The sequence below is a fragment of the Cladosporium halotolerans genome, assembly GCF_011745625.1.
Source record: "Cladosporium halotolerans strain TM138-S3 chromosome Unknown Sca12, whole genome shotgun sequence".
NCBI lineage: Eukaryota > Fungi > Ascomycota > Dothideomycetes > Cladosporiales > Cladosporiaceae > Cladosporium > Cladosporium halotolerans.
Genome location: NW_027191463.1, coordinates 437,158 through 460,910, shown reverse-complemented (window position 1 = coordinate 460,910; position 23,753 = coordinate 437,158). Strand labels below are relative to the sequence as shown.

The window sequence follows — 23,753 nt, the reverse complement described above, 5'->3', positions numbered from 1 at the left end:
GTGCCCAATAGCCAATGTCTTCATCGACACTCTTCGAATCATCGTCCGTAAACACGCGATCAGCGATAGACGCGGCGATGAAGGCACCTTGATGGATCCCGCTTTAATATATCGATAGATTAACCACGGTGGCAGAATGGCCTTCTCAACATCGCCGCGTCCACACCGCATCAGGAAGGCCAATCGGTCACGCGATGTTCAACATGTCCCGGTACATGGTCCTACACTCGCATTGTTTTTTCCATGCGACTGTGCCTCGGCCTTTCCGTCCTTTCATTGCCACTCACATGCAGTGTTTCCCAGCATAGCCCCCAATCCACACCCCTCAGCAAACACCTTCAGCACCACCGCCACCACCATCATCGTCCCAAACAATCCCATCTGCATAACCGGCCCAGCCTACCTAAGCTCCACCTCCGCCATCACCACCGCCACTCCCTTACACAGCCAAAAAGCTTATTCCCCAGCCTTACAGCCACAGCCCAGCATCTGTCTCGCATTTGTCTCAGATCCGCCACCCCGACAACCAGGCTTCGCCGCAAGGCTGGCGTGCAGGCGTCTAGAAGCCGTGCAGAAGCCGTGGCAGCATGCATAGCGGCGGCCTCGCGAAGCTGCATCGCATCCTTCGCTCGAGCGTGGTGTCGGTGCAAAAGCCACGGATTCCGCAGCGGAACTGTGATATGTGCTTCTGAGTGCCGGGCTTCTGGCAGGACGATGCGGTGCGGTTTTTGGACGTGTCATCGCTTGCTCGCCACATCGTTCGTGAAGTCAAGCCAGGTAAATGTAATGAGCGTGAGAACCGTCAGTGTGAACACAAAAACGTCGTTTGAAATGGCATATCCACCTCCGTTCAAGTCAAGTCCAGTCAGTGCTCGCGATGTAAGTGTGAATAGAAAAATGCCATTTGGTATCCTAAAGCACGCGCGATGAAAGCACTCCAGAAACACCCAATTCCCTCTCTCCCCTTCCCCCCTTTCGTATACTAAGTGACCCAATGGAAGCAAACCTGCCTTCCCCCAGTAAATGCAAACCAAGCCCCGCAAACTCCCCCCAGAATGCATGCGTTACATGTCTCGTATCGTAAATCAATAAGCAACAAGGTGCGCAGATCCGTGTCCCTGAGATCGTACACTCCTCCACCCCTCTTCGAAGAGATGCGTCGGGCTTACTAGCAGCCGGCGTAGAGAGCTGTGAAAGAAGCGTTAGCAGGCGTTCTCGAAACTTTGAAGGGTGGCTTTGTGTGCACTCACCATTAGCGAACAGCGCATAAGTGTCAGCGTTATTCACCGCCGCGTCCCTCGACAGAGACATCGCGGCGTCGTAGCCGTAAGCGTTGTCGAGCGTGCCCGGCGCGTAGACGTCCGGCGCGTGCGTCTCCTCGTGCAGCACCGTCGTCGCCTGGTCCTGGTTGTGGCAGCGGTTCGTGAGCGCGGGCAGGTTGTTGAAGAACAGCGGGCAGTAGGCGATGTAGTTGTACGCGGGCAGGGTGTAGGCGAGCACGTTGGAGCTGCAGCCGTTGTAGACGTCGGAGCAGTAGGTGCGGGTGGGGCCGGAGGCGGTCTGGCGGCAGTCGTCGGCGACGGCGTTGAGGCGGTCGGCGACGGTGGAGCGGGTGCTCTCGTCGCTGGCCATGAAGTACTCCTCCATTTTGGCGGCGGGTCCGGAGGTAGCGTTGCAGGCGGCGGAGGTGGCGAGGGCGGCGCAGTTGTCGAGGGCGGTGTGGATTGCTTGGAGGTTTTCGCCGGAGCAGTCGTTCTGGATATTGGTGCGCTTGGCGATTTTGTCAACGGCGTTGGAGTGGCCGCCGGCCTTGAAGGCGGAGACGCTGAAGGAGAGGCGGTTGCTGTTGAAGGACATGGCTTTGCCGGTCAGTTCGGTGGAGTTGGCCTCGGCGTAGTAGATTCGCCCGGCGGTTGACACGTCGTACTGTCCGTCGGTGTCGAGGTCATAGAGCTCAGCGAGTTCAACTTCGATGGCGAGGGTCTCGTGGGGGTGGATTGCGCGGAAGGACTCAGGGGCGGGGTTGTCGTAGGAGAGGCGTTGAAAGATGCCGGCGAAGCGGGCGTTGGAGTTCTTGTTGCGGACGTGGAACTTGTTGATGGGAACTTCGTCGAGGAAGGTGCCGCGGATGAACAGGTTGTATTCGGTGTCATCGCGGTTGGTCACGGCGGCGCGCACTTTGGTGTCATTGAGGCGAGTGAGTGTGACGAAGATGGGATTGAAGTCCTTGCCTTCTTTCCAGAAGGGGATTGCTGCAGCGTTGACCGAGGCGGCGAAGAGAGCGGCGTAGGCGACAAATGACTTCATGGTGCAAGACGGAAGGATGAGTCTGAAGGGTTGACTTGACGGCCGAGCTGATGGGAAACAGGCAATCCGAACGCTTCCTGGGTAAGTAAGGAGGAGATGGGGGAGGATGGGTGTTTCTGCTGAGATGATTTAGTGAACCTACGGAAGCGAAGGTGACTTATCTATTACTCTCGCAAAGGCTGGGGGATGGAGCCGGCGATGATGTGGATTGTCTCGAGTTTCTCTTCATACCCAGCAATGTTTCTCATGACAGCCTCCTTCATCGTGGAATCGAGACGTTCGTACTGTGATCGTTCAGCTACACTGACACGCTTCCGGGGGCAGGAAGTAGAATGGCGTAGTTGCTAGTACGGTAGAGTGCTGGTGAAGTGAAACTGGATGGCGGGATCAACATCCCATGTGAGACATGGCCCGGGTCGTCGCGAGAAGAGAGACCCCTTCGCTCAGCATACGGGCAGATACCATAGGATCTTCTTGATTTCGCACAGCGGCGGGTTGCGGATGATTGTACAGCCGCATGAATCGGCATGATTGCAGCGTGTTCGATTGCTGGAAAATGGCCGGGAAGTCGTCGTAAGCTCTTTGGTTTCACGCAGTGCGCGACCAGCCGTCTCTGCAATACAATCGGCAGTGAGTGGAATGAGCTCGGCACTTGCGAACATCAATGCTCGCCGCTGGTCATTCAAGATCTTTCTATGTCGGAGGCATACATCTTCGTATTGCGTAGTGAGGGCGGCACGCATGGTGGAAGTGGGAGGAAAAGCCGCGCCGTTTTGAGCGTTGGCGGGGTGCTTCTTGCGCTTGTTCCAGAACACAAAGGCATCAGCGCGCTGCAAATCACCAACGAAATCGGTAACTGCCATCCCAGCGGCTTGATACAATATGGCATATTGGCGGTGCAAAGAGCCTCATCTGGCGGCATGTTGCAGAATGATTACTTCGTAGAGCACATCTTGAAAATGATTGAGGCGACCGGCTTCAGCTGCCGACAACCTCGTAGACGAAAGCGACGGGCCTGGATGATTGTGTCTTGAGACATGGTCTCACTTCGATCGTGTAAGTCGAAGGCGGGTGCCGACCATGCCGCTGCTGGCGACCGAGCGCTCCATCCAAAGAATCGGCCAGAACCGGAGCACGCACTCCTCTACCAGTGGCAGCGTTCGCCTATTTACCGAGTCGCAAGCCACTATCCATCGTCGCAAATATCTTAGCAGTCTGTGTGCATCAGTCATACCATCAAGGAACAGAATGCGCCTATGCTCCTCGCTTGGAAGAACTGAAGTCAAGAGAAAGATGGCCGGTCGCCGGGAGGACCGAAGCCGATCCTCCCGCCTCGCATTCACGCGCTGGCCCTGCTGCACCCACCTGTAGAACGGCTGCTTAGTGCTTACAGCCCCACGATCGCTAGGTAATGAGTCTCATTGCGCGTTCACGTTGGAGCTGTCCTGCCACTGTACGACATTGCGAATGCTCAGCGCCGCCCGGCCACTGCTGAGATCTGTGACCGATGTCATCGTGATGATCTCGCTGGTGACACCTGTACGCCGTCGACACATTCCTGCCACAGAGTGCCACTTGGCCATCTGCTCGTCTTAATTCAAAAAGTATTGAAAAGGTAGAGGAGCCCATGGATGCTACGCATTAAAGTGGACAATCGTACCTTTGCGAACAACTACATAGCACAGCACGCTTAGCCAGACCGAAAGTGTCACCAGCCGAGGACTTCAGATGGCAAGACGTGCACTTCTCGCCGGACTCCTCTGCCTCACTGCAGTATCATCAACCCACGTCCACCGCCCTTCGCCACACCTACCAGTCAGCAACATGCCCGCAGCACCTGCAAGTGCCGGGTCCACGCACCCGCTCACCGTCGAACTCTCGGCCGGTTCGGCGAACTCCTCGGTGGCGTGCACTATTCGCAATAGCGACCCTGAGCACACCATCACCTTCCTCACATGGGACACGCCATTTGACCCATCGGCTGTCAACACGGGCGTTGTGACCCTCAAAGACGCCGAGACTGGCGCCGACATTCCCTCGCCGGGAATGAAGATGAGTCGCCAACTACCGCCGCCACGAGACGCATTGCAAGAAATTGCAGCCAAGTCCTCTGCAATGCGCGAGCTCAAGCTGGCCTCTCCGTGGATTCCCACGGATGGCAAGAAGTACGTGGTGGGCGTGCAGGGCAGCTGGAGAGCCGCATGGCAGAAGCCGGCAGCCCAGATCACGGACGAGGAGCTAGCGGGTGTCAAGGGGGACCAAGCTCTGCAAGGAAGCTTCCACGGCGAAGGCGTGGAAATGGAATTAGACTAGCAGATTTTTTGAGCAAGACCAAGACTCTCGAGGAGCGACGCGGGCAGGTCGAGATGGCTGTCGCGGGCGCAAATGCGCGTGGTCTATAGGATGGAACAACTATGCAGTATTTCCGCTGATACCAACGAAATCCTTCCAACACCTCGTGCCCGTCTCCCTTGCCGCGACCCGAGCGACTGGGCAGAGCAGGCCTTCCAGGCGCCTTCTGCGCGCCTCTCCAACCGTGCGAGCACCAAGTTCTGGCCCTCCACACCCACGTGCTCTCGGGCTTGACCTCCACATTTCTTGCCAGCTGCCAATTGCATCTTGCGCCGGGCGGCTATCGGTGGGCGAGACGGGCGACAGGCTATCTCGTTGGTCTCGCTGGTACTTGTGATATCGGCTCACGCCCAAAGCAGCAGAGGCGCCGCGGGCTCAGAACGCGAGCCAAGAGGTCGGATAGCGGGCAGCAGCCTCCTCAGGGACCCTGCCTCCCTTTCTCCTGCCCGTTTGGCTCTGGCAGCGTTGGCGCCAAGGCGCGCCTCCCGCCCAGCGCGCCGCCGCAACGCTTCACTCCGCCAAACGCCCCCGTGGGTCAAGCACTTCTTGGTGTTGCGTGCTGCAACCCAAGCCGCTTCAAGACTGCGCCGCCGCTTGGCACCACCTTTTAGCCCCGTCGCGTGTGCAGATATGCCATGCTACTGTTGCATTCGCCGCTATCTCACTGGTCGACCCGCGCGCGCAATGGTAATACGAGCCGCGGCGCAGGATCACTGTCGATACCTGGCGCGCTGGTGATTGAGCGAGAGGTCCTGCTCGCGTGCTCCTATCGCCGCCCGGCGCCACCACCACCCCGCTAGCCCCTCGCCGCCCTCCATGTAGATAGCCTTTTCCACCCACGCCGGCGCCGAGGCTCGCAGCGCATATCCAGTAGGTATATGTAGGTATCACTGAGCACCCACCCGGTCGAGTCCTGCTGCTCAGGTCCTGTTCACCCTCCACCGCCTGTCCAATCTCCTCCTGCCCCTCACTTGGCCGCTCTCGCAGCACATCACCGCCAACATGCAGGCCATGGACGCTGACCTCGCCGCCTACGCGGAGGCGCGTCGCCCCAGCGTTGCGAGCGCATCGAACGAGAAGAAGGTCGTCCTCACCACCACCGACACCCGCGAGAACAGCAGCATCATCGTCGAGGAGGACGATGGCGTCGACGGCATCGAGCCGACCGAAGAGGAGCTGCAGACCCTTCGCCGCATCAGCGGTCCCATCAGCTGGCAGGCGATGACCATCACCGCCGTCGAGTTCTGCGAGCGTTTCTCCTACTACGGCACCACCGCCATTTTCGTCAACTTCATCCAGCAGCCGCGCCCCTACGGCTCCCGGACCGGTGCCATGAACATGTCGCAGGCTTGCATCGATGCCACCAGCGCAGCCGCTTGCGAGCAGGCCGGTGGTCTCGACCAGGGCCAGCAGGCCTCTACCGGTCTCGTTCGTTTCAACCAGTTCTGGGCTTGTAAGTGAATTTGCATGTGATCTTCGTTTTTTCAAAGCTAACCACCATTGTGACAGACTTGATGCCCCTGCTTGGTGGTTACATTGCCGACACCTACCTCGGACGCTACACCACCATCCAGTACTCTATCCTGTTCGCCATCGTCGGTCACGTCATGCTCATTGTCTCCTCGATCCCGAGCGTCATGGACAACCCCGAGGGTGCCATGGGCTGCTTCGCCGTCGGTCTCGTCATCTTCGGCATTGGTGTCGGTGGTTTCAAATCCAACGTCTCTCCCCTGCTCGCCGAGCAGATCAAGCAGACCCGGCCCAAGGTCATCACGGCCAAGAACGGCGAGCGCGTCATCCAGGACCCGGCCGTCACCGTCTCCCGCGTCTTCCTCTACTTCTACATGATGATCAACCTGGGCTCTCTCGCTGGTGGCATCGGCATGGTCTACATCGAGAAGTACATCGGCTTCTGGCTCTCCTTCGCCCTCCCGACCTTCCTCTTCTTCTTCTGCCCCGTCATCCTTATTGGCTGCAAGAAGTTCTACCGCCTCAACCCGCCCACCGGCTCCGTCACCTCCAAGGCCTTCGCCCTGCTCAAGCTCGCAAGCAAGGGCTGCTGGTCCGCCAACCCCGCCCAGACCTACCGCAACATGAAGCGCGACGACTTCTGGCACAAGGTCAAGCCCAGCGCGCTCGGCTCCGCCGCGCCCGCCTGGATGAACGGCATCGACGACGTCTGGGTCGACCAGGTCGCGCGTGGTTTCAACGCCTGCAAGGTCTTCTTCTGGCTGCCCCTGTACTGGCTCGCGTACAACCAGATGACCGACAACCTCACTTCCATGTCGGCCGTCATGCAGCTGAACGGCGTGCCCAACGACCTGATCAACAACCTCAACCCCATCACCCTCGTCATCTTCATTCCTATCGTCGACACCTTCGTCTACCCCGCCCTGCGTAAGGCCCACATCCACTTCACCCCCATCAAGCGTATCGTAAGTTGCCCCAAACCACGTGTTTTCACCACGCCACGACCAATGACTAACATCAACCCAACAGACATGGGGCTTCGGCATCGCCTCCGCGGCCATGATCTCCTCCTGCGTAATGCAATACTACATCTACAAGCTGTCGCCCTGCCCCGCCTCCCAAGTCAGCTCCGACGCCGAGTGCAAAGCGCCCATCAACGTCTGGGTGCAGGCCGTGCCCTACTGCCTGATCGCCTTCAGCGAGATCTTCGCCTCCATCACGGGCCTCGAGTACGCCTTCTCCAAGGCGCCCGAGAACATGCGCGGCCTCGTCATGGGCGTCAACCTGCTGCAGACGGCGTTCAGCGCCGCGCTGGGCCAGGCGCTCGTGCCGCTGTCCGCGGATCCGTTGCTCATTTGGAACTACGGCCTTGTGGCCATCCTGGCTGCCGCGGGCGGTGTGGGATTCTGGTTCACGTGGCGCGACCTCGACAAGCGCGAGGACGAGCTGAACATGATCCAGTCGACGAAGTACAAGGGTCGCGGGGCGGCGCTGAAGGACGAGGAGAGGATTTGAGGTGGGGGGTGGGTTGAGGGAAGGGGTTTTGACGATTATGTTTTAGATGCTTTTTACTACCAAAAGCCGTCGATTACTTTGACGACGACGACGACGTGATTAATGGAAGACGTCCGTTTACGATTCCCAATCTTGCTCGCCTCGCCTCGATGTCTCCCCTTCTGTCGTTCCTCTCGTCCGTTCGATTCGTCTTTTCCTCTTCCTTTGCAGTACGACCCCATCCCATCAAGCGACAGACCACTTCTGCGCCAACGGCAGCACAGCCGCCGGCTCCGCGACACACTTCTCCCCGTCGGCCGTCACTTCCTGCGAGAGCACCCAACCGTCAGCCTAGTCCAGCTAAACACCACACCCAAAACCCAATGGACCAAACCCCCATCAGACAAGCAACCAAAAAGAAACAAAAGCAGAACGGACGGAAAACTCACAAACGTCTCAACATCGACCCGCACTTCGGGCGTCGCGCCATTGAACTTCATATCGTGCTTGCCGACCCTGCGACAGTTCTTGACGGGCTCGACGCGCGCGCGCAGCCCGTAAGACTCGACGGCGCCGTTGGCCAGGCTGGCGTGGGAGACGAAGAGGAGGCTTGCGCTGGGGGTGAGGGGCTGTTGCGCGGTGGTTTGGGTTAGTTGCGGGGGCGGGTTTTGGGAGAGGGGACACGCACGGAGAACATGGGGCGCGAGAGGATGGGTTGGACGGTTGATATGCTGGTTTTGGGAGGGGGGGTTAGTGTGTGGGTTTTTTGAGGGGGAGGGGGAGGGGGGGGGAGGGGAGGATGGGCGTACGAGCCGTTTGGGGTGCCCTGGTGGGGTTGTTGGTTAGTTTGGTTGGGTTGGGTTGAGGGAAGGTTGGAAGTGCTCACTCACCATCTGCGCAGACGCTACGAAGCCGCTCTTCAGCACAAGCGACGGTTTGGCGCCGAAGAACGCCGGCTCCCAGACGACGAGGTCCGCGAGCCGGCCCACCTCGACGCAGCCGACGATGTGGCTGACGCCCTGCGTGATGGCCGGGTTGATCGTGTACTTGCTGATATAGCGCTTGACCCTGTGGTTATCTGTGCCGGAGCCCTCGTCCTCGGACAAGCAGCCGCGGCGCTCCTTGTTAGCGTGGGCCATGTTCCAGGTGCGCGAGACGACCTCGCCGCAGCGGCCCATGGCCTGCGAGTCCGACGACATCATGCTGATGGCGCCCAAGTCGTGCAGCACGTCCTCGGCGCCGATAGTCTCGGCGCGGATCCGCGACTCCGCGAACGCGATGTCCTCCGGGATGTTCTTCGACAGGTGGTGGCAGGACATGGCCATGTCGAGGTGCTCCTCGACGGTGTCGGTCGTGTATGGGCAAGTCGGGTTGGTGCTGCTGGGCAGGACGTGGGGTTCCTGGACGAGCTTGATCAGGTCCGGCGCGTGCCCGCCGCCGGCGCCTTCGATGTGGTAGGCGTGGATGGTGCGGCCTTTGAAGGCCGCGGCGGTCTGCTCGACGAAGCCGGCTTCGTTCAGCGAGTCGCTGTGTAGCTCACATTGGATGTCGTATTCTTCGCATACTCTGCGGGTCTGTCAGCTTCTGCTCCCTGCGGTGGTCGTGGATAAGATGTCTTGTTACTCTAGGGCGTTGTTGATCGACGAAGGCGTGCAGCCCCAGTCTTCGTGCACTTTCAGCCCGGCCACGCCTGCTTTGACCTGGTCGTGCAGGCCGGGGACGCCGGTGTCGCTGCCCTTGCCGATGATGCCGCAGTTGACGGGCAAGTGGTCGCAGGCCTGCATCATGTTGCGGATGTTGTGTTTGCCCGGCGTGCAGTTGGCGGCGATGGTGGCGGTACTGCTGTAGTCAGCTCAAATTGTTCAGACTCCTCGCATCGATCCCGACAAATACCTTGGGCCCGTCCCGCCAGAGAACATCGTCGTCACGCCAGAAGCGATCGCTTCCTCCGCCTGCTGCGGGCAAATAAAATGGCAATGCGTGTCGATCGCCCCGGCCGTGACTATCTTGCCCTCCCCAGCAATGACATCGGTAGTCGACCCGACAATGAGCTTCTGATCCACATAGTCCATCACATCCGGATTGCCCGCCTTGCCGATGCCGACGATAAACCCGCCCTTGACGCCAATATCAGCCTTGAAGATCCCGCTCCAGTCGATCACCAGTGCGTTCGTGATGACCAGATCAAGACACTCGTCGTCCGACCGCCCGCTGGCCTGCCCGATGCCGTCGCGCAGCGTCTTGCCGCCGCCAAACGTGCACTCGTCGCCGTGCACCGTGAAGTCCCTCTCGACGCTCACCCACAGCCCCGTGCTCGCCAGCCGCACGCGGTCGCCCACCGTCGGGCCGTACATGCTCGCGTACTCCTCGCGGCTCATCGTGAAGGCCTCCGTGACCTCTGCTACCGCCGGCTCCGGCTCCGGCACGTGCAGGAAGCCGGCCTCCTTCATGCGGCGCAGGATGGTGTTGGCCATGGACAGGTCGACGACGCCCGGCGCGATGCTGCTGCCGCCCTTGATGGTGCGCAGGCCGCCGATGGCGACGAGCTGGACGGTCTTGGCCTCGCCGGGCTCGAAGCGCACGGACGTGCCGGCGGCGATGTCGAGGTGGAAGCCGTAGGCCTTGAGGCGGTCGAAGGAGAGCGCCGGGTTGGATTCGATGAAGTGGTAGTGCGAGCCGACCTGTGGCGGGAGAAGTGAGCTCGGGTTATTTCAAGCGCATTTTGCCCCCCTGGCAATGGAACTGGAAGGGAAGGGGCGCTCTGGCTTTCATTACCTGGATCGCACGGTCGCCTTTGTTAGTGACCTTTACGCGGACGCGCTTCCTGCCCTTGTTGAGCTCGATGCGCTCGGCCTTGGCGGCGACGACGGCGCCAGGGCACTTTTCGTCCGCGTACTCTTCCTCTTCGAGCGGCGGGAACAAGTCATCCTCCGGCACAGGGAGATGGGTCCCGTAAAGCGCTTTCCGCAGGTCCCCTTCGTCGCTGCTGATCGGCTGGTCGACGGTGATCAAGTGCGTGCCGGTGGGGAACGTGCCTTCGACTTGGAGTTGGGGGAGAGTCGACAAGACGCTTGGGTCGACGTGGCGGCGGCCGAGGATTTGTTTGCCAAAGGACATTAGGGATGTTACGGAGTGCGTTCCATCACGGACGAGCTGAGATTGGTGTTATCTAGGCGACGAGCCTGTGGTCTTGGGAACGGAGGGACGAACCTCCAGGAGGACGGAGGAGAGGAGAGCCTTTGCCAGCAGGTCAGAGATCTATTGAACGCGAAAATCAGAGTAGTAGATGGCGATACCGTCGCTTCGCCATGATTAAGCCGAATACCTCTCGCCAGTCTTCGTTGTGCTACGAAGCCGACGTGTGAGATGAGGAGCGCATCTAGCTATTGATTTGTGGTCAGCGTGCTCTTCAGTGGAAGTCCTCACTTTACGGCATTACCTCGCGAGGAATGAGATGCATTTCTTTCGATCGATTTCAGATCGTCCGGATGCGAGAACGGGAATCAATGCTTCAACATTGAGCAAAGAATCCCTTCTCCTCATCTTACACTTGCCCCGCGATCCTCTTATGTCAATCACTGTAAAGCTTATATCAACGTGCAGCAAGACCTGAATGTCGTCATTGGCCGATTTCGCCGAATGGAGCTCATTTCGCCGGCGCACATCGGACGCGATCCCGGTGACTGAGACACAGGGAAGAGCATGCTGTTTGACGAGGGGGAGAAGTCTGAAAGTGATGACCATTGAGGTAGCTATATACCTAACGCGTAACGAAATAATAAATGTCCGGAAGTGAAGCAGGTCTTCTAACCTCATGATGAGACGTTAACGTGCTATGGGGGACGGATGGAGGTGCTAAGCCCTTTTCGGTAACCCGAGCGGGTCCTCCCACCCACCGAATCCACCCAGCGCTCCACTGCCCGTGCTCGCACGCTCTGCGATGTGGCACTTCAGTCGTCTCGCTGGAAGAGGTAAAGAAACGAAAGTAGAAATGCTCCTTATATTTCATTAGCCATGCGAACACTCATACGAGCAAAAAGCATCACAAAAGTCAGTCATAAAAGGATCGTCTTCATCAAAGGACCTAACACATCGCTATGGTCTAGCTAGCAGTACACCGGCAGAATGCATTGCTCCATCATCGGAAGGAAGCTACACCCCTGGGCCCTATCCCACTGGCCATCCATGATGTTTTTCCCAAGTCGTCAAAAATCAAACAGCCGAGCTCGCTCAGGCCATTCTCGCTCATCACGCCGTCTGGTTTCGACCTCAAGAAGGAGCGAACGGTCGCCAGACGTGCGTTCATTACAAGGCGACCTTTCTAGGCGCCCTCCTCGCCCTTGGCCTTCTTGCCCTTCTTCTTGCCCTCGCCCACGGGCTGGTCGCCGGTCTTCTTCTGGTGCACGATGAAGCGGGTGTAGCACTCCTCGCGGTCCCACTCGAAGCCGCGGAGGTAGGGGGCGTCGAGCTCGTCGTCGGCCTGTGGAGAGATACATGTCAGCAACTGAGACTTCTCCACAAGAATGTGCTGTTGAAGCAGTAGGAAGACATACCTTCTTCTTGAACTGCTTGTAGATGGCGTCTAACGCGTCCTTGATGGTGACGCCGCGCAGGTTGCGGGCGGTGACTTCGAGGCCGAGCGGGAAGACCAGGTCGATCTTCTTGATGGGCGGGTCCGTGAGCATCTTCTTGAGCATGTCCTTGTCCTCGACTGTTGAGGGCGAGGAGTTGAGTTTCCTGGGAGGCGGGGTCAGCCGGGAACTGCGGCAGGTGAGGCTGCTTGAGCTCGACGCCACCGCGAAGTGACGGGCTCACGCTCAGCCATAGCAGCGAGGGTGATACATGGGGGAACAGCTCACTCACCAGTTCAGCTTTTGTGTCTCGGGCGCAATGGCAAGGTCGACGTTTTGCTTTTCTGGTCGGACGTCAGCTTGGTGCTCTGAAGCACGTGATGCGCGTCGCGTGCGCAGCGAGCGCAATGCGCAACGCTCACTCACCGAGGTCATTGATGTTGAAGACTCCGCTGACGGTGCTGCTCGTTCTACGATGCTTGATCTTGCTCTCCGTCGGCGATGCCGGGGCGTCATCAACGGCCGAATCGACCTTGCTGAGGGGCTGGGTGGCAATGTCTGCAGACATGGTTGGAAGGGGTGGGTAGTTGGTAGGTTGGTTGGTTGGTTGGTTGGTTGGAGAGGTGGTCGAACGTGAAGGAGCAGGTGAGTTGAGCTGGATGATTGAGCGAGATCCCAAGCAGAGATGCGATCAGTCAGTGTGAGAGAAGGAAGAAGGTGGCAGGAGCAGGTCGAGGTCGAGGTCAATCGTCGCGCATCAGGCCATAGCTTCGCATGCTCTGGAGCGGGGTGCTCCGCGAGCGCCCTCGTGACCTGGGGGTTGATGAGGTGCGGCGCGGCGAGCGGCGGCAAGCGGCGCTGATCGATGCCTGCTCCAGCCGCGTCGTGCCTGCCTGCCTGCCCTGCCCTTGCCTCACGTATGCGTGAAGACGAGCCCGTACAGACCGGGGGCACGTGACGAAACATCTCTTGATTTGATCACGTCTCCATCACTCGATCCCTTATCGCCATCACCTCACACCATCTACATATCACCTCCCACAACGCCATCCGCCCCCATCCGGCAGACAGCAGCCGCACGCCCAAGGCAATCAAGGTACGCTTCCTCCTAGCAGGTACCGTACCGCAGCTCTCACGCGCGCCCGCCAACCCAATAGGCCTGCAGTGCTCACACGACCACGCCGGCCTTTAAGCTTTTGCGGGGGAGCGGGGGATGCGCTTAGCCCGAAGCGGCTAAGCGCACGCCAGCTCCAGGTGATGAAACAGCTCGCAGCTCAGGTACGCAGAGGGCAGGCGCTGGTGTGGGTATGCAGAGCTTCGAGGAACGCGTAATGCAAGCAGAGCCGCGGTGGGATGGCGATGGGCGTGGGATGCGGCTGATGGGGGGGATTGCGCGATCGTCAGGAACGGCGTGCGAGCTGGAGTGAGGTAGGTAGGTGGGCAATGGCGGAATTGCCTCATTGCGAAGCTCGCCTGACGCCATCTGGGCCAGCGCCAGGCGGGCTCCGATGGCCGGCTGCGAAAGTCAATCAACCCTCGTTTGCGGTTGGAGCGAGCATTGGTGTGAGACAAGGCTCGAGTCATCGACATAGAGGCAGGCAGTATTGTGATCGGGTCGAGATGGTGTTCTCAGTGGCTTTGTTACGGTAGTATCGATGCTTGCAACTTGATGCCGAAGAACGTGACAAAAGTGATGACAAGCTATGAGTACCTCTCAATCTCCAACCTCCACTCCACTTCATAGAATAGCAACATCTATATCAAAAGGGTATCACATGCGCCATACAATCTGCTAGAACGCTCACAATCAGATCACATCAGATCAAACTCTCATACTTATCCAACCCACTCTTCTGTCCCTGCCCCGAAGCCTGCATCCCAAACTGCCCCGTCCCAGTGCCCGTCGCCTGCGGACTCATCGGCGGCGGCTTGATACTGAAAGAACCCGCGCTCCCTCCCGCCGCAGGCCTCTGCCCGCCCCACGCCGCCGCCGACGAAGAAGAAGCAGCAGCACCACTCCCGCTCATCGCAGCGGACCAATCGATTCCCCCACCCGAAGAGCCCGCGGCACTCGCGCTATTCTGCGCCGGCCTGAAGGGCACCGGCGCAGAAGGCTGCAGCGGCTGCGACCACGGGCTCGCGGGCGTCAGGCTGGCGAAAGAGGAGAGGGATTGGTCTGGAGTGATGGCGCGGGAGGTTTGGGGCTGGATGGCGGGGCGGAGGGTGCCGGGCTGCTGCTGCTGGGGCGCAGGGGCGGTCTGCCAGGAGAAAGTGGACGGGTTGGAATTGGTGCTCCGCGCTGGGGTGGGAGCCGGGGCGGCCCAGTCGTTCATGAGGTCGTTGCTGTTGCCGTTGGCGGCGGGCTTGCGGCCGGAGACGAGGCTTTCGAAGTCCAGCTCGTCGTTTCCGTTGGCCAGGCCGTTGGCATTCGAGGGTGCGGCGGTGTTGCGGCTCCGTGTGCTAGCACCGTTGTTTGTACCAGACGAGCCCAGCTCCTGCAGCTTCCGCGTCTGCTCGCGCTCGATCCTGCCCGAAAGAGTCTTGATCAATCCCATGAAAGCCTGGAACTGCTGCAAGTTCAGCAGCGGGCCGAGGCTGAAAGTCCAGAGCAGCGGCAGGACTTCCATGGCGAGGTAGTCTGTGTCGGCGACTTCGCCGACCTGCTTGAAGACGCGCAGCGCGGCCATCATCACGCCGGGCTCTTTGGTCTTGATGCCTTTGAGGAGGGGCACGACGCGCTCCTGCACGGTGAATTTGTCGAGGATGATGCTGCTGCTGGCGCTGTTGGGTTTTTTGTCTTGGATGCCGATGCCGTTGAGGTCGTCGTCGCTGCCGTCGGGGCCGCCGCCGCAGAGGACGTAGAAGGCTTCTAAGCCGCGAATCTTGATGGCGAGGCTGCTTGTTTTTGCGAAGCCGTTGGCAATTACGGGGAAGAGCTCGTTCTTGATGGTGCTGAAGTCGAGGACTGGGAGGAGGTGTGGTAGAGCCTGCAGGGCTGCGTCGACCAGGCCGTGTGTCGAGCTCTCCAATGCCAAGAGGATGATAGGCAGGATGTTGTCGCGGAACTCCTTTCCAGCGCAGTTCTGCGCCGCTGTTTGCATGTTCTCCAGCAGAATCATGAGTCCGCCCTCGCGGCTTGTGTCCTTCTCCGCGCCGGCGGCCGGCTTCACCAGGAAGATCTCTCGCAGCCTGGGGACCACTTTCTCTGTGAAAGCTCGTTTGCCGTTCGGCATGGCGTTGACCATCGCGAAGATGTTGCTCATGATAGGAGCAAGGATGTCTCTGTCTTTCATCTCCTCTAGTAGAGCGGGCAGTACTTTCTTCTCGAGCACTGACTTGGGGAACTGTGGCATGATACGTGGAAGGCCACGCATGAACTGTGCTTTCTCATTCGGAGTCTTGGCAGGCAAGCTGTCGAGGAAGCGAATTGTAGAGACCAGAATATTGTCGAAGTAGCTCGCCTCTTGGAACTCGCGAGCAGAAAGTCGATTTGCGGGACGGCGTGTGATGAGCTTAGGTAAGAGTTCTGACTTCAGTTTCGCTGGCAGCGGATGCGATGACGGAACCAGAAAGTTGTTGCTCTGCGTAGGTACGCTGGAAGAGCTCGAGAAAATCCGTTTGTAGCTCGATAGCGAACCTCCAGTACTGAGAGGCGAAGTATGTGGCGAGTTGTACAGCGCGAGAATCAGCAGACCCAGACTGAACATATCCGCTGAAGCCACAAGAGAGTTGTCCAGCACAAAGTCCGGCGAAGTATAATCCAGGTTCAACTGCACCCGCCCCGGCAATCGAGGATCATGATTCAGCACCTCAAACAACTGTATCGGCGCCAAACTTGTCGCCGCCGTGCTCGCCTCATGCGGCCCACAAAACCCCAGCCCGGCAATCTTCCAATCCCCCTTCGCATTAACCAAAACCGCATCCGGCGTCAAATTCGCATGCACCAGCCCAGCGCTCTCGTGCAAGAACTCCAGCCCCTTCCCCAGCTGCAACAAGCCCTTCTGAATCTCCAGCTCGTCAATCTCCAGCTCCCGCCTATGCCTCGTCCCATCCTGCTCTTCCACCACAAACCGGCTCCCCCTCCCCCCAACCCCGCCCGCCCTCTCCTGCTCGTCCTTCTCCGCCAACAAACTCGCCAAGCTCGCCGTCACAGCCTCCGTAGCAAACATCAGCCCGCCCTTGCTCGTCTCCTCCACAGGCTCCGCGAGCTCCAGAATGCTCGGGTGCCGCAGCCGCGCGAGGCTGCTGGCCTCGCGCTTCAGCCGCTCGACCACCTCTTCATGTGCACGTTTGACGGAGACCCCGCCGCTGCTTCGCCCGCCGAGGCCGCTGGATTGGGCGTCGAGGGCTTTACGGTCGAAGACGAAGACGGAGGCCGCTTTGCCGGTTGATTTGCGCTTCGCGTCGAAGATCTTCCATGGGCCGGAGGTGGAGGAGGGGTGCGGGGCGATGGTGTAGTTGGCGGAGATGTTGGAGGTGAAGGATTTGAGGGCGTTGGAGAACATCGTTAGTAGAAAGCCCTCGAGAGGGTGGTGGGTGGTGTGTGACGCTTGTGCAAGCGTTTAGGTGGGAGTGAGCATTGGGGTGTTGCTGTCGTCGTCAGAAGTGATGTGATCTGGGTGCCTGGAAGCGCAGGGTGTTTGCTGTGCCTGGCGAAGTGTTCCGGTCGCAGCGTCTCGGTTGTACGCCAGTTGTGGCTCTTCTGAATTTCAGAAAACGTGCTGCGCTTATGAAGACAGCATCCAGGACGTGCTAAATGCGCCAATTGCAGACGTAAGCAGCTGTAACCTATCCGCTGGTGTAACACGGGATGTTGGGCGACGTCTTCAGGGTCCATTGATTCAGTCCATCAATTCTCAATCAACCAATCAATCAAAATGGCCCAAGTCCTTCGGTCAGCAGCCGCGGGATAGAAGCGCCGAAGCCGGCCTTCGCAACGCCGACTGCGCTGACGAAAGTCAAGCCCGCCCTACAACACGCCTTAACCGGTGACTACGATTGATACACACAGTCATTCCGTCCATTGCCGGACCTCGCATACACCTGCCATCCTCCTCCAGCATCTGCTGCTCACTGCAGATTCCCTCTCACACAATGGCCTCTCCTCTCCGCCAGCTGCTGCCCCGTCGCAGCGTCCTGGCCGCTCCCTCGGCACGCGCCTGGTCTACGAAAAGATGTCTCCTCTCGCAGCGAAGAAGCTATGCGATCGCCGCGCCCGACTCCAAAGACCCGAAGCTGCAGGCCATTGACCTGTCAAAGCTGCAGGTCCAGAAGACAACCACCCCGAAGGAGAGACTTGACAACAAGGATTTGGTTTTCGGCCGCACCTTCACCGATCACATGCTGAGCCTCGAATGGACCGCGTCCAATGGCTGGATGGACCCCAGGATCACACCGTACCAGAACCTCAGCCTGGACCCCGCGACGTGCGTCTTCCACTACGCTTTCGAGGCGTTCGAGGGCATGAAGGCGTACAAGGACAAGCAGGGAAACGTTAGGCTGTTCCGGCCGGACATGAACATGGCGAGATTGAACAGGAGCGTTGCCCGCATCGCGCTGCCCACGTTCGAAGGCGACAAGGTGATCGAGCTGATCAAGAAATTCTGCCAGCTGGAGGAGCGCTTCATTCCCTCGTAAGTGAACATTCGCATATACATCCCGAGTCCCAGGACTAACCCGACGGCCCACAGAGAACGCGGCTACTCCCTCTACCTCCGCCCCAACATGATCGGCACGCAGCGCACGCTCGGCGTGGGCCCCCCCGGCTCCGCGCTCCTGTACGTGATCGCCTCGCCCGTCGGCCCCTACTACCCGACTGGCTTCAAAGCCATCTCGCTCGAAGCGACCAAGTACGCCGTGCGCGCGTGGCCCGGCGGTGTCGGCAACAGCAAGCTGGGCGCCAACTACGCGCCGTGCATCGTACCCCAGATGCAGGCGGCGTCGCGCGGCTTCCAGCAGAACCTGTGGCTGTTCGAGGACGTGGACGCGGAGACGGGCAAGGTCGAGGACTTTGTGACGGAGGTCGGCACGATGAACCTGTTCGCGGCGATTGTTAACAAGGAGGGCCAGAAGGAGCTCATGACCGCGCCGCTGGACGGCACTATTCTCGAGGGCGTTGTTCGGGACTCTATCTTGCAGCTCGCGAGGGAGAGGCTGGTGCCGGAGGGCTGGAAGGTCAGCGAGCGCAGGTTCCACATGCGCGAGCTCGCTGAGGCGGCGAGGGAGGGCCGCATGCTTGAGGTGTTTGGTTCGGGTACCGCGGCTGTTGTCAGCCCGGTTAGGAGCATCCAGTACAACAACGAGCTCGTCAGCTGCGGTCTGACGGAGGATGTTGAGGCCGGCCAGATCACGAAGCGCTTCAAGGACTGGATCGAGGGTATCCAGTATGGTGACGAGGCGCACCCTTGGAGTGTGAAGATCTAGATTCGTTTGCCGGTTGAAGGAATGCCTTGGACATATTCAGAGATGCGCCACTGGAGGCTCGAATTTTTGAAGGTCAAGCTGGTGCGATTGTACAAAAGCATTTATTCATACATTGCAGATGGGAGCAAGATGCTAAATCGAATATTCTAATTCACGTTTCGAGCGTGAGCGTTTCATTTCTCCACGGCAACGACAGTCATGTATGTGCTACCAACTGGCAAACGTGAGAGGAAAAGAAGAGTCATAGCCTGTGTTTCTTCGAGGGAATAGCGGTATATCGAGGGCACCGACTAGCTACTGTGGGATGCATAAGGTTGTAATCCTAAATCTGCTGTCCGCCCCTCTCATTGGATAATTCAAGGGCAATCGTATAGAGATCGAGACGGCTGCCTAGTGATATCGACACCAACGCGTGCTCATCTGCTTACATTGCTTTGCAATCTCATTCGAGTCATGATTCACTGTATAGCGAAGACAATCACGTATTGATAGGATCAGATATTGCAAGTTCGTCAAAAGCTGCGCTTCACGCCTCCTTCCTCCACGCTTGCTCTCAGCTCATCCGCCGATCAACAAAACAACTCGTGAGATGGCAGTCACGGAATTTCAAGAGGTGAGCAGGTTCAGAATTCCAATATACTCGCAATACTCATGGAGGTGCAGAGAGTCTACGCGCTGTTGCTGCAGATCCCCGAGGGTCGCGTCTCGTCGTACGCCGCGATGGCAGCTGCTCTCAAATCGTCTCCGCGCGCTGTTGGTGGTGCTTTGAGGCGAAATCCGTTTGCACCAGAGGTGGTGAGCTCTCTATCCAAGAAACATGAATGAGTCCAAGCACTCCGAGCTGATCAATACCGGATAGCCGTGTCACCGCTGCATTGCCGCCGACGGTTTCGTGGGTGGCTTCATGGGTGATTGGGAGAAGGCACCGAGCGGGCAGAATCAGACTTCCAAGCTCGCACTGCTGAGCAAGGAAGGTGTCAAGTTTGATGAGAAAGGGTACTTGATCGATGGGAAGAGGTGGTTCGCAGAGTTCAACGAGGATCGATCGTGACGATGGTGTTGGCAGGGTTAGGGTTGGGGTTACGTTGCACTTCACAGAGCTGCTTGTGATCTGGCAGTTTCCCCGCAGACGGCCAAACACTTGGAGGTTGTGCAACCGGCTCCGCATGCTTCTGTTTGCTCCTCTTCCTTACTCATCTATGTTCTCATCGCTGAGGATCGGCGCAGATTGTATAACATGAGCCGCCCGCCCAGATATTTTACTATCCACCTCTGTACATCTCAAGCAATACGATATCTGCAAGACCACGGAAACCCTGACTCGTGATAGACACGATAAGCTTCTAAATCAAGCAGGTCACATTTACGGCCAAGACTTTCCAAGACCTCTCTATTCTGAATGAGGCATGTCGCATTCGATCATAAATGACACCTCGGACCATTAGCCGAGATACATTACTCATTGGCTATATAGCTTCATGGCGCCGAAGCGGTATGTGAAGAGAACGCAAGTCTGCTACTGCGTTCACGTAGCACGATCACAGACAACATCATGGTCTTGAGCACAGCACCAAAGGTGCTGGCAGTATTGTCTGCTGGTGCCGTACTTGTCAATGCCATTCCAGTTGACAAGCCGGCCGGCTATGGACAGGAAAAGTCAGACCCATTCGCAGTCCTTGACCCTCAGAACTGGGAGAATCCGGACGACATGACATGGGACGACTACGTTGCGCCTCCTGGTCATCCCTGGTCTGATCCCGCACGCAAAGGCTCCGAGCGCAACTTTAACATCGCTCTGGTGGCCGTGGACTATCCTGATCACGATTTCGTGATCACGATGGCTGAGAACTCAACCGTGTTCACCAACCCACAAGCAGCTGCGAACAGCCTGAGCCGCGAAGATGTCCCTACCTTCTATCGCGACTTGCTCAATAAGCCGCAGGAGCTGAATTGTAACCACACTTTGCATGAGTATTGGATGGAGGACTCTGGCGGACGCTTCGGCGTCGACCTGACTGCATTCGGTGCTTACCGCATGCCGAGCAACTCCTACCAATACGGCGTTGACGACGAGGAAGGCGGCTTTAACGAGGGCGCTTGTCCTGAGCCAGGTCCCTGCTCTGTGGATCTGCGCACCGATGCCCTTGGTGCATGGCGAGCTGATGTTGGAAACGAGACAGCAGACGCCTACGAATTGGTCTTCATTCTCTCCGCTGGCCAGGACGAGTCTTCGACGTGGCAAGAATTCGGTCAGATGATCTTCCAGGGACCAACGGATGTCCCTGACGACTTCGGCCCTCCCGGTAACACCAGCCTTGCAAATGCGGCTCAGACTCGCTACGTAAACTGGACGTCTTGGGCTGCCGCATCAACCATTTGGCCGAATGCAGGAGGCGGATCTTCTACCCAAGGCGAGAGCTCCGGCATGGGAACGTATGCCCACGAATTGACCCACCTCCTCGGTATTGGCGACAACTATAACAACCCGTACGCCGAACAGCCTGTCCGCGCCTACACTGGTCCCTGGTCGATGATGTCCCGTGGCAGCTTCAACGGACCTGGTGGACCTCACACTCGATGGCAGATCCCGTCTCTGCAGGGTGGCTCTCTGGGCTCTCCCCATACCATGGGCGACAAGATGCGCATTGATCTCGTAAGCAACGCGAGCATCCTGATGACATCTCGAAAAGAGCTTTCCCAGTACGGCGTGCTCGTAGCCGATATCACCGCCAGAATCATCCACCCGAACGGCAACGGCCTGATGGGAGTCCACGTAGCGATCGGCGACGACCTCTCGCCCCCGTGCAACCAGACTGTCGAGCCCCTCTGTGACGGCGGCGGATACAACAACTACGACCTGGAGGTCATCGACCGGATGGGCGCGGACTCCTTCCAGTCCGACCACGGCGTCATGATCAGCAAGACCAAAGACGCGGACCGCCCGGCACCTTTCCAGTGGACTATTGACGCGAACCCCGATGACATCAAATTGCTCGACTTCTACCGCCCCGATGGCTCGGCGCAGTATATCACGATCGGAGACTATCGCCAGCTTTCCGATGCGCTCTTCCACGCTGGCACGCGGTCGGGCAGCGAGTACGAGTACGTCGACGAGGCGAACGGCCTGCACTTCTACGTGATCAAGCCCATTCGCGATGAGCAAGGCGTGCTTCACTACACCGTCGGCGTCCGCTCCCTGGACGCAACAACGGAAGCCGAGCGTTCCGTCAAACTGGACAAGGGCAAGCTGGAGCAGTCTGGCACAGGAGACGCCTTTGTTGGAACCTGCACATTCGACCTCAAGAACAACGCCAAGGGTCAGAAGAACTTCCCCGACTACATGCGCTCTGACATTTACAGGCTGAGTGCTGAGGTTGAGGGCGAGGGCTGGAGGGCTGTGATGCCGAATGCTTTGGCTTCTGCTGAGATTGGCGAGACGGTGGCTGTCAAGGTTGCTGTGGGAGCTGAAAAGGATGCTGAGAAGCGCGGAAAGGTGCTTCTGACTGCTGTGTCTGAGTCTGACCCGGCTGTCAAGGTTACGAAGGAATGCAAACTCAGGAAGTGAGATCTGGCGATGTGCAGGCGAAGCCTCTATGTGCAAACCATATACGATGATGGCAACTAACTCTTGATAATGAAGATTATAAGACACTACGATCAGCCTGTTGCAGGGCTTCAACGCTTCAGCGTCTGCACCCTTCCTGTATGAGGAGGCTTCCGGATCAATCTGATCGTCCCTAATCGCCCAAAATAATTGCCGGCACTCTCCAAATTGCTCCGTTCTGTCTGCTCTGTCCGCCTCTCCTTCTCCATCTGCTTGTGATGAGTCAACAGCAAAGCCCGTTGCTGCGAAACCGGCATGTGCATCAGACTTCGACGATCGTTCGCTCGAAGGTGAGCCACTTGGTTGTTGAGCATGTTCTCTTGCTTCAGAGCTCTCGTACTTAGCTGATCGTGTCTTCGAGGAACACCAGTGCTGTCATCTGAGCTTGATCCACCAGTATCAGTATCTGATTGCGAAGCTGGACTTGTCGATGCTAATGATGGACCTGTGATGCTTGACCCGCGCGTCCTTGGACGCTTCACGGGCAGCTTCTTCCTGTACTTGGTCCGTGTTTGTGAACCTTGGTCGTCAGGAGTACGCATTGCTAGTTGTTGTCGAATCTCATCCTTCGCAAGAGTTGAAGACAAATCGTAAAAGTCTCTGAGCTCTGAGTTCTCATCTGTGATGTCGTACTTGCAGTGACCCTTGGCTATCATGTGCTGCTGCACAGCCTGGTGGGTGTTCCGCTGCGTTCCGCAATAGAGACATTCGTGATATACGAAAATGACGAAATGGAAATATGCGAGCAGCGTTGCGGTGTCTACTAGGAGTTTCGCGGACTCTATCTGCAGACCATGGCTTTTCGACATGTGGACCATGTTCTGATCCAAGTCTGAGCTTTCTGCGTTGCAAAAGAGGCATTTTGTATCGTCATATTCATGTTCGATATTAACTGAGGGCGTTGAAGATGGGACGGCGGCGTCGCCGTTGTGGTGGGTGTGGGTCTGTTGCGGATGCGAGGCGGCAAGGATGCCGTTGCGGCCCGATTCGGCTTCCATCGTGGCCGTGGTTGTTGTTGTTGTTGTTGCAGATGTGTCACCGACCATTAGTTCAAGTCTTGTCGAGTAGTCGAATACGACGCGATAAGATTGAGGCTTGCGATTCGGAAGATTGGTGTTTGATAATATATACAGTCTGACACTCGGGTGGACCGACCACCATTTATACCTTTGGCATTGAACATGCTATTTCGTATTGCGGTTCCGTTCGCTAAGCGAAGCGGCTTCGAAACTCAAAGTGACTCACTTTTCGCACGACGGCGAGCTCGCTTTGCCAACGATGACAGGCACCTGATACAACCTTGAGCATTACTAATAGCCCTCGAGGTTTTCCAAAACCAGGAGCCAGTTCGGGTGACAGTCGCAATATGTCACGATGCAGCCTAGTGATCGTAACCCCAACCCTAACCCTACGAACCCTACAAGTACCATCTTCTACTTCCCAAGAGAAATTACGGATGAACACACCGCACGTAGTAAAGAGAGGCTTTGAAGGAGCTTGAAAAATCTTCTGAGAGGGACTGCCATGGGGCT

At 58.1% G+C, this 23,753-nt stretch overlaps 10 protein-coding genes across 10 annotated transcripts; 5 read left to right on the top strand and 5 right to left on the bottom strand.

Annotated features, from left to right (window-relative positions):
- Window positions 1-1,168: 1,168 nt before the first annotated feature.
- On the bottom strand, window positions 1,169-2,307 carry WHR41_04154 (uncharacterized protein; the record flags this gene model as incomplete). The annotated part of the gene is made up of 2 exons (XM_069372760.1): window positions 1,169-1,188; window positions 1,251-2,307. The coding sequence occupies 2 exons, from the start codon at window positions 2,305-2,307 to the stop codon at window positions 1,169-1,171; spliced, it is 1,077 nt and encodes a 358-aa protein (XP_069230172.1).
- Window positions 2,308-4,131: 1,824 nt separating this feature from the next.
- On the top strand, window positions 4,132-4,620 carry WHR41_04153 (uncharacterized protein; the record flags this gene model as incomplete). Its single annotated transcript, XM_069372759.1, has 1 exon — window positions 4,132-4,620. One exon carries the CDS (start codon window positions 4,132-4,134, stop codon window positions 4,618-4,620), a length of 489 nt encoding a protein of 162 aa, XP_069230179.1.
- A 775-nt stretch (window positions 4,621-5,395) lies between these two features.
- Window positions 5,396-7,774, top strand: WHR41_04152 (uncharacterized protein). The gene is made up of 3 exons (XM_069372758.1): window positions 5,396-6,112; window positions 6,169-7,094; window positions 7,159-7,774. Exons 1-3 carry the CDS (start codon window positions 5,662-5,664, stop codon window positions 7,642-7,644), a joined length of 1,863 nt encoding a protein of 620 aa, XP_069230178.1. The 5' UTR covers window positions 5,396-5,661; the 3' UTR covers window positions 7,645-7,774.
- On the bottom strand, window positions 7,668-11,358 carry WHR41_04151 (uncharacterized protein). The gene is made up of 11 exons (XM_069372757.1): window positions 11,063-11,358; window positions 10,920-11,006; window positions 10,834-10,860; window positions 10,399-10,776; window positions 9,517-10,304; window positions 9,247-9,462; window positions 8,514-9,189; window positions 8,433-8,449; window positions 8,312-8,354; window positions 8,073-8,252; window positions 7,668-7,950 (listed from the first exon to the last, which is right to left on the bottom strand). Exons 1-11 carry the CDS (start codon window positions 11,081-11,083, stop codon window positions 7,870-7,872), a joined length of 2,514 nt encoding a protein of 837 aa, XP_069230177.1. The 5' UTR covers window positions 11,084-11,358; the 3' UTR covers window positions 7,668-7,869.
- Window positions 11,359-11,674: 316 nt separating this feature from the next.
- On the bottom strand, window positions 11,675-13,030 carry WHR41_04150 (uncharacterized protein). Its single transcript, XM_069372756.1, has 4 exons — window positions 12,621-13,030; window positions 12,487-12,538; window positions 12,177-12,360; window positions 11,675-12,103 (listed from the first exon to the last, which is right to left on the bottom strand). The coding sequence occupies exons 1-4, from the start codon at window positions 12,760-12,762 to the stop codon at window positions 11,945-11,947; spliced, it is 537 nt and encodes a 178-aa protein (XP_069230176.1). The 5' UTR covers window positions 12,763-13,030; the 3' UTR covers window positions 11,675-11,944.
- Window positions 13,031-14,011: 981 nt separating this feature from the next.
- WHR41_04149 (uncharacterized protein) lies at window positions 14,012-16,699 on the bottom strand (the record flags this gene model as incomplete). Its single annotated transcript, XM_069372755.1, has 1 exon — window positions 14,012-16,699. One exon carries the CDS (start codon window positions 16,697-16,699, stop codon window positions 14,012-14,014), a length of 2,688 nt encoding a protein of 895 aa, XP_069230121.1.
- A 492-nt stretch (window positions 16,700-17,191) lies between these two features.
- WHR41_04148 (uncharacterized protein) lies at window positions 17,192-18,960 on the top strand. The gene is made up of 2 exons (XM_069372754.1): window positions 17,192-17,827; window positions 17,885-18,960. The coding sequence occupies exons 1-2, from the start codon at window positions 17,289-17,291 to the stop codon at window positions 18,615-18,617; spliced, it is 1,272 nt and encodes a 423-aa protein (XP_069230122.1). The 5' UTR covers window positions 17,192-17,288; the 3' UTR covers window positions 18,618-18,960.
- Window positions 18,961-18,987: 27 nt separating this feature from the next.
- Window positions 18,988-19,981, top strand: WHR41_04147 (uncharacterized protein). The gene is made up of 3 exons (XM_069372753.1): window positions 18,988-19,230; window positions 19,281-19,412; window positions 19,477-19,981. Exons 1-3 carry the CDS (start codon window positions 19,207-19,209, stop codon window positions 19,666-19,668), a joined length of 348 nt encoding a protein of 115 aa, XP_069230123.1. The 5' UTR covers window positions 18,988-19,206; the 3' UTR covers window positions 19,669-19,981.
- Window positions 19,982-20,169: 188 nt separating this feature from the next.
- Window positions 20,170-22,182, top strand: WHR41_04146 (uncharacterized protein; the record flags this gene model as incomplete). Its single annotated transcript, XM_069372752.1, has 1 exon — window positions 20,170-22,182. One exon carries the CDS (start codon window positions 20,170-20,172, stop codon window positions 22,180-22,182), a length of 2,013 nt encoding a protein of 670 aa, XP_069230138.1.
- Window positions 22,183-22,292: 110 nt separating this feature from the next.
- Window positions 22,293-23,219, bottom strand: WHR41_04145 (uncharacterized protein; the record flags this gene model as incomplete). Its single annotated transcript, XM_069372751.1, has 1 exon — window positions 22,293-23,219. The coding sequence occupies one exon, from the start codon at window positions 23,217-23,219 to the stop codon at window positions 22,293-22,295; it is 927 nt and encodes a 308-aa protein (XP_069230124.1).
- Window positions 23,220-23,753: the final 534 nt, after the last annotated feature.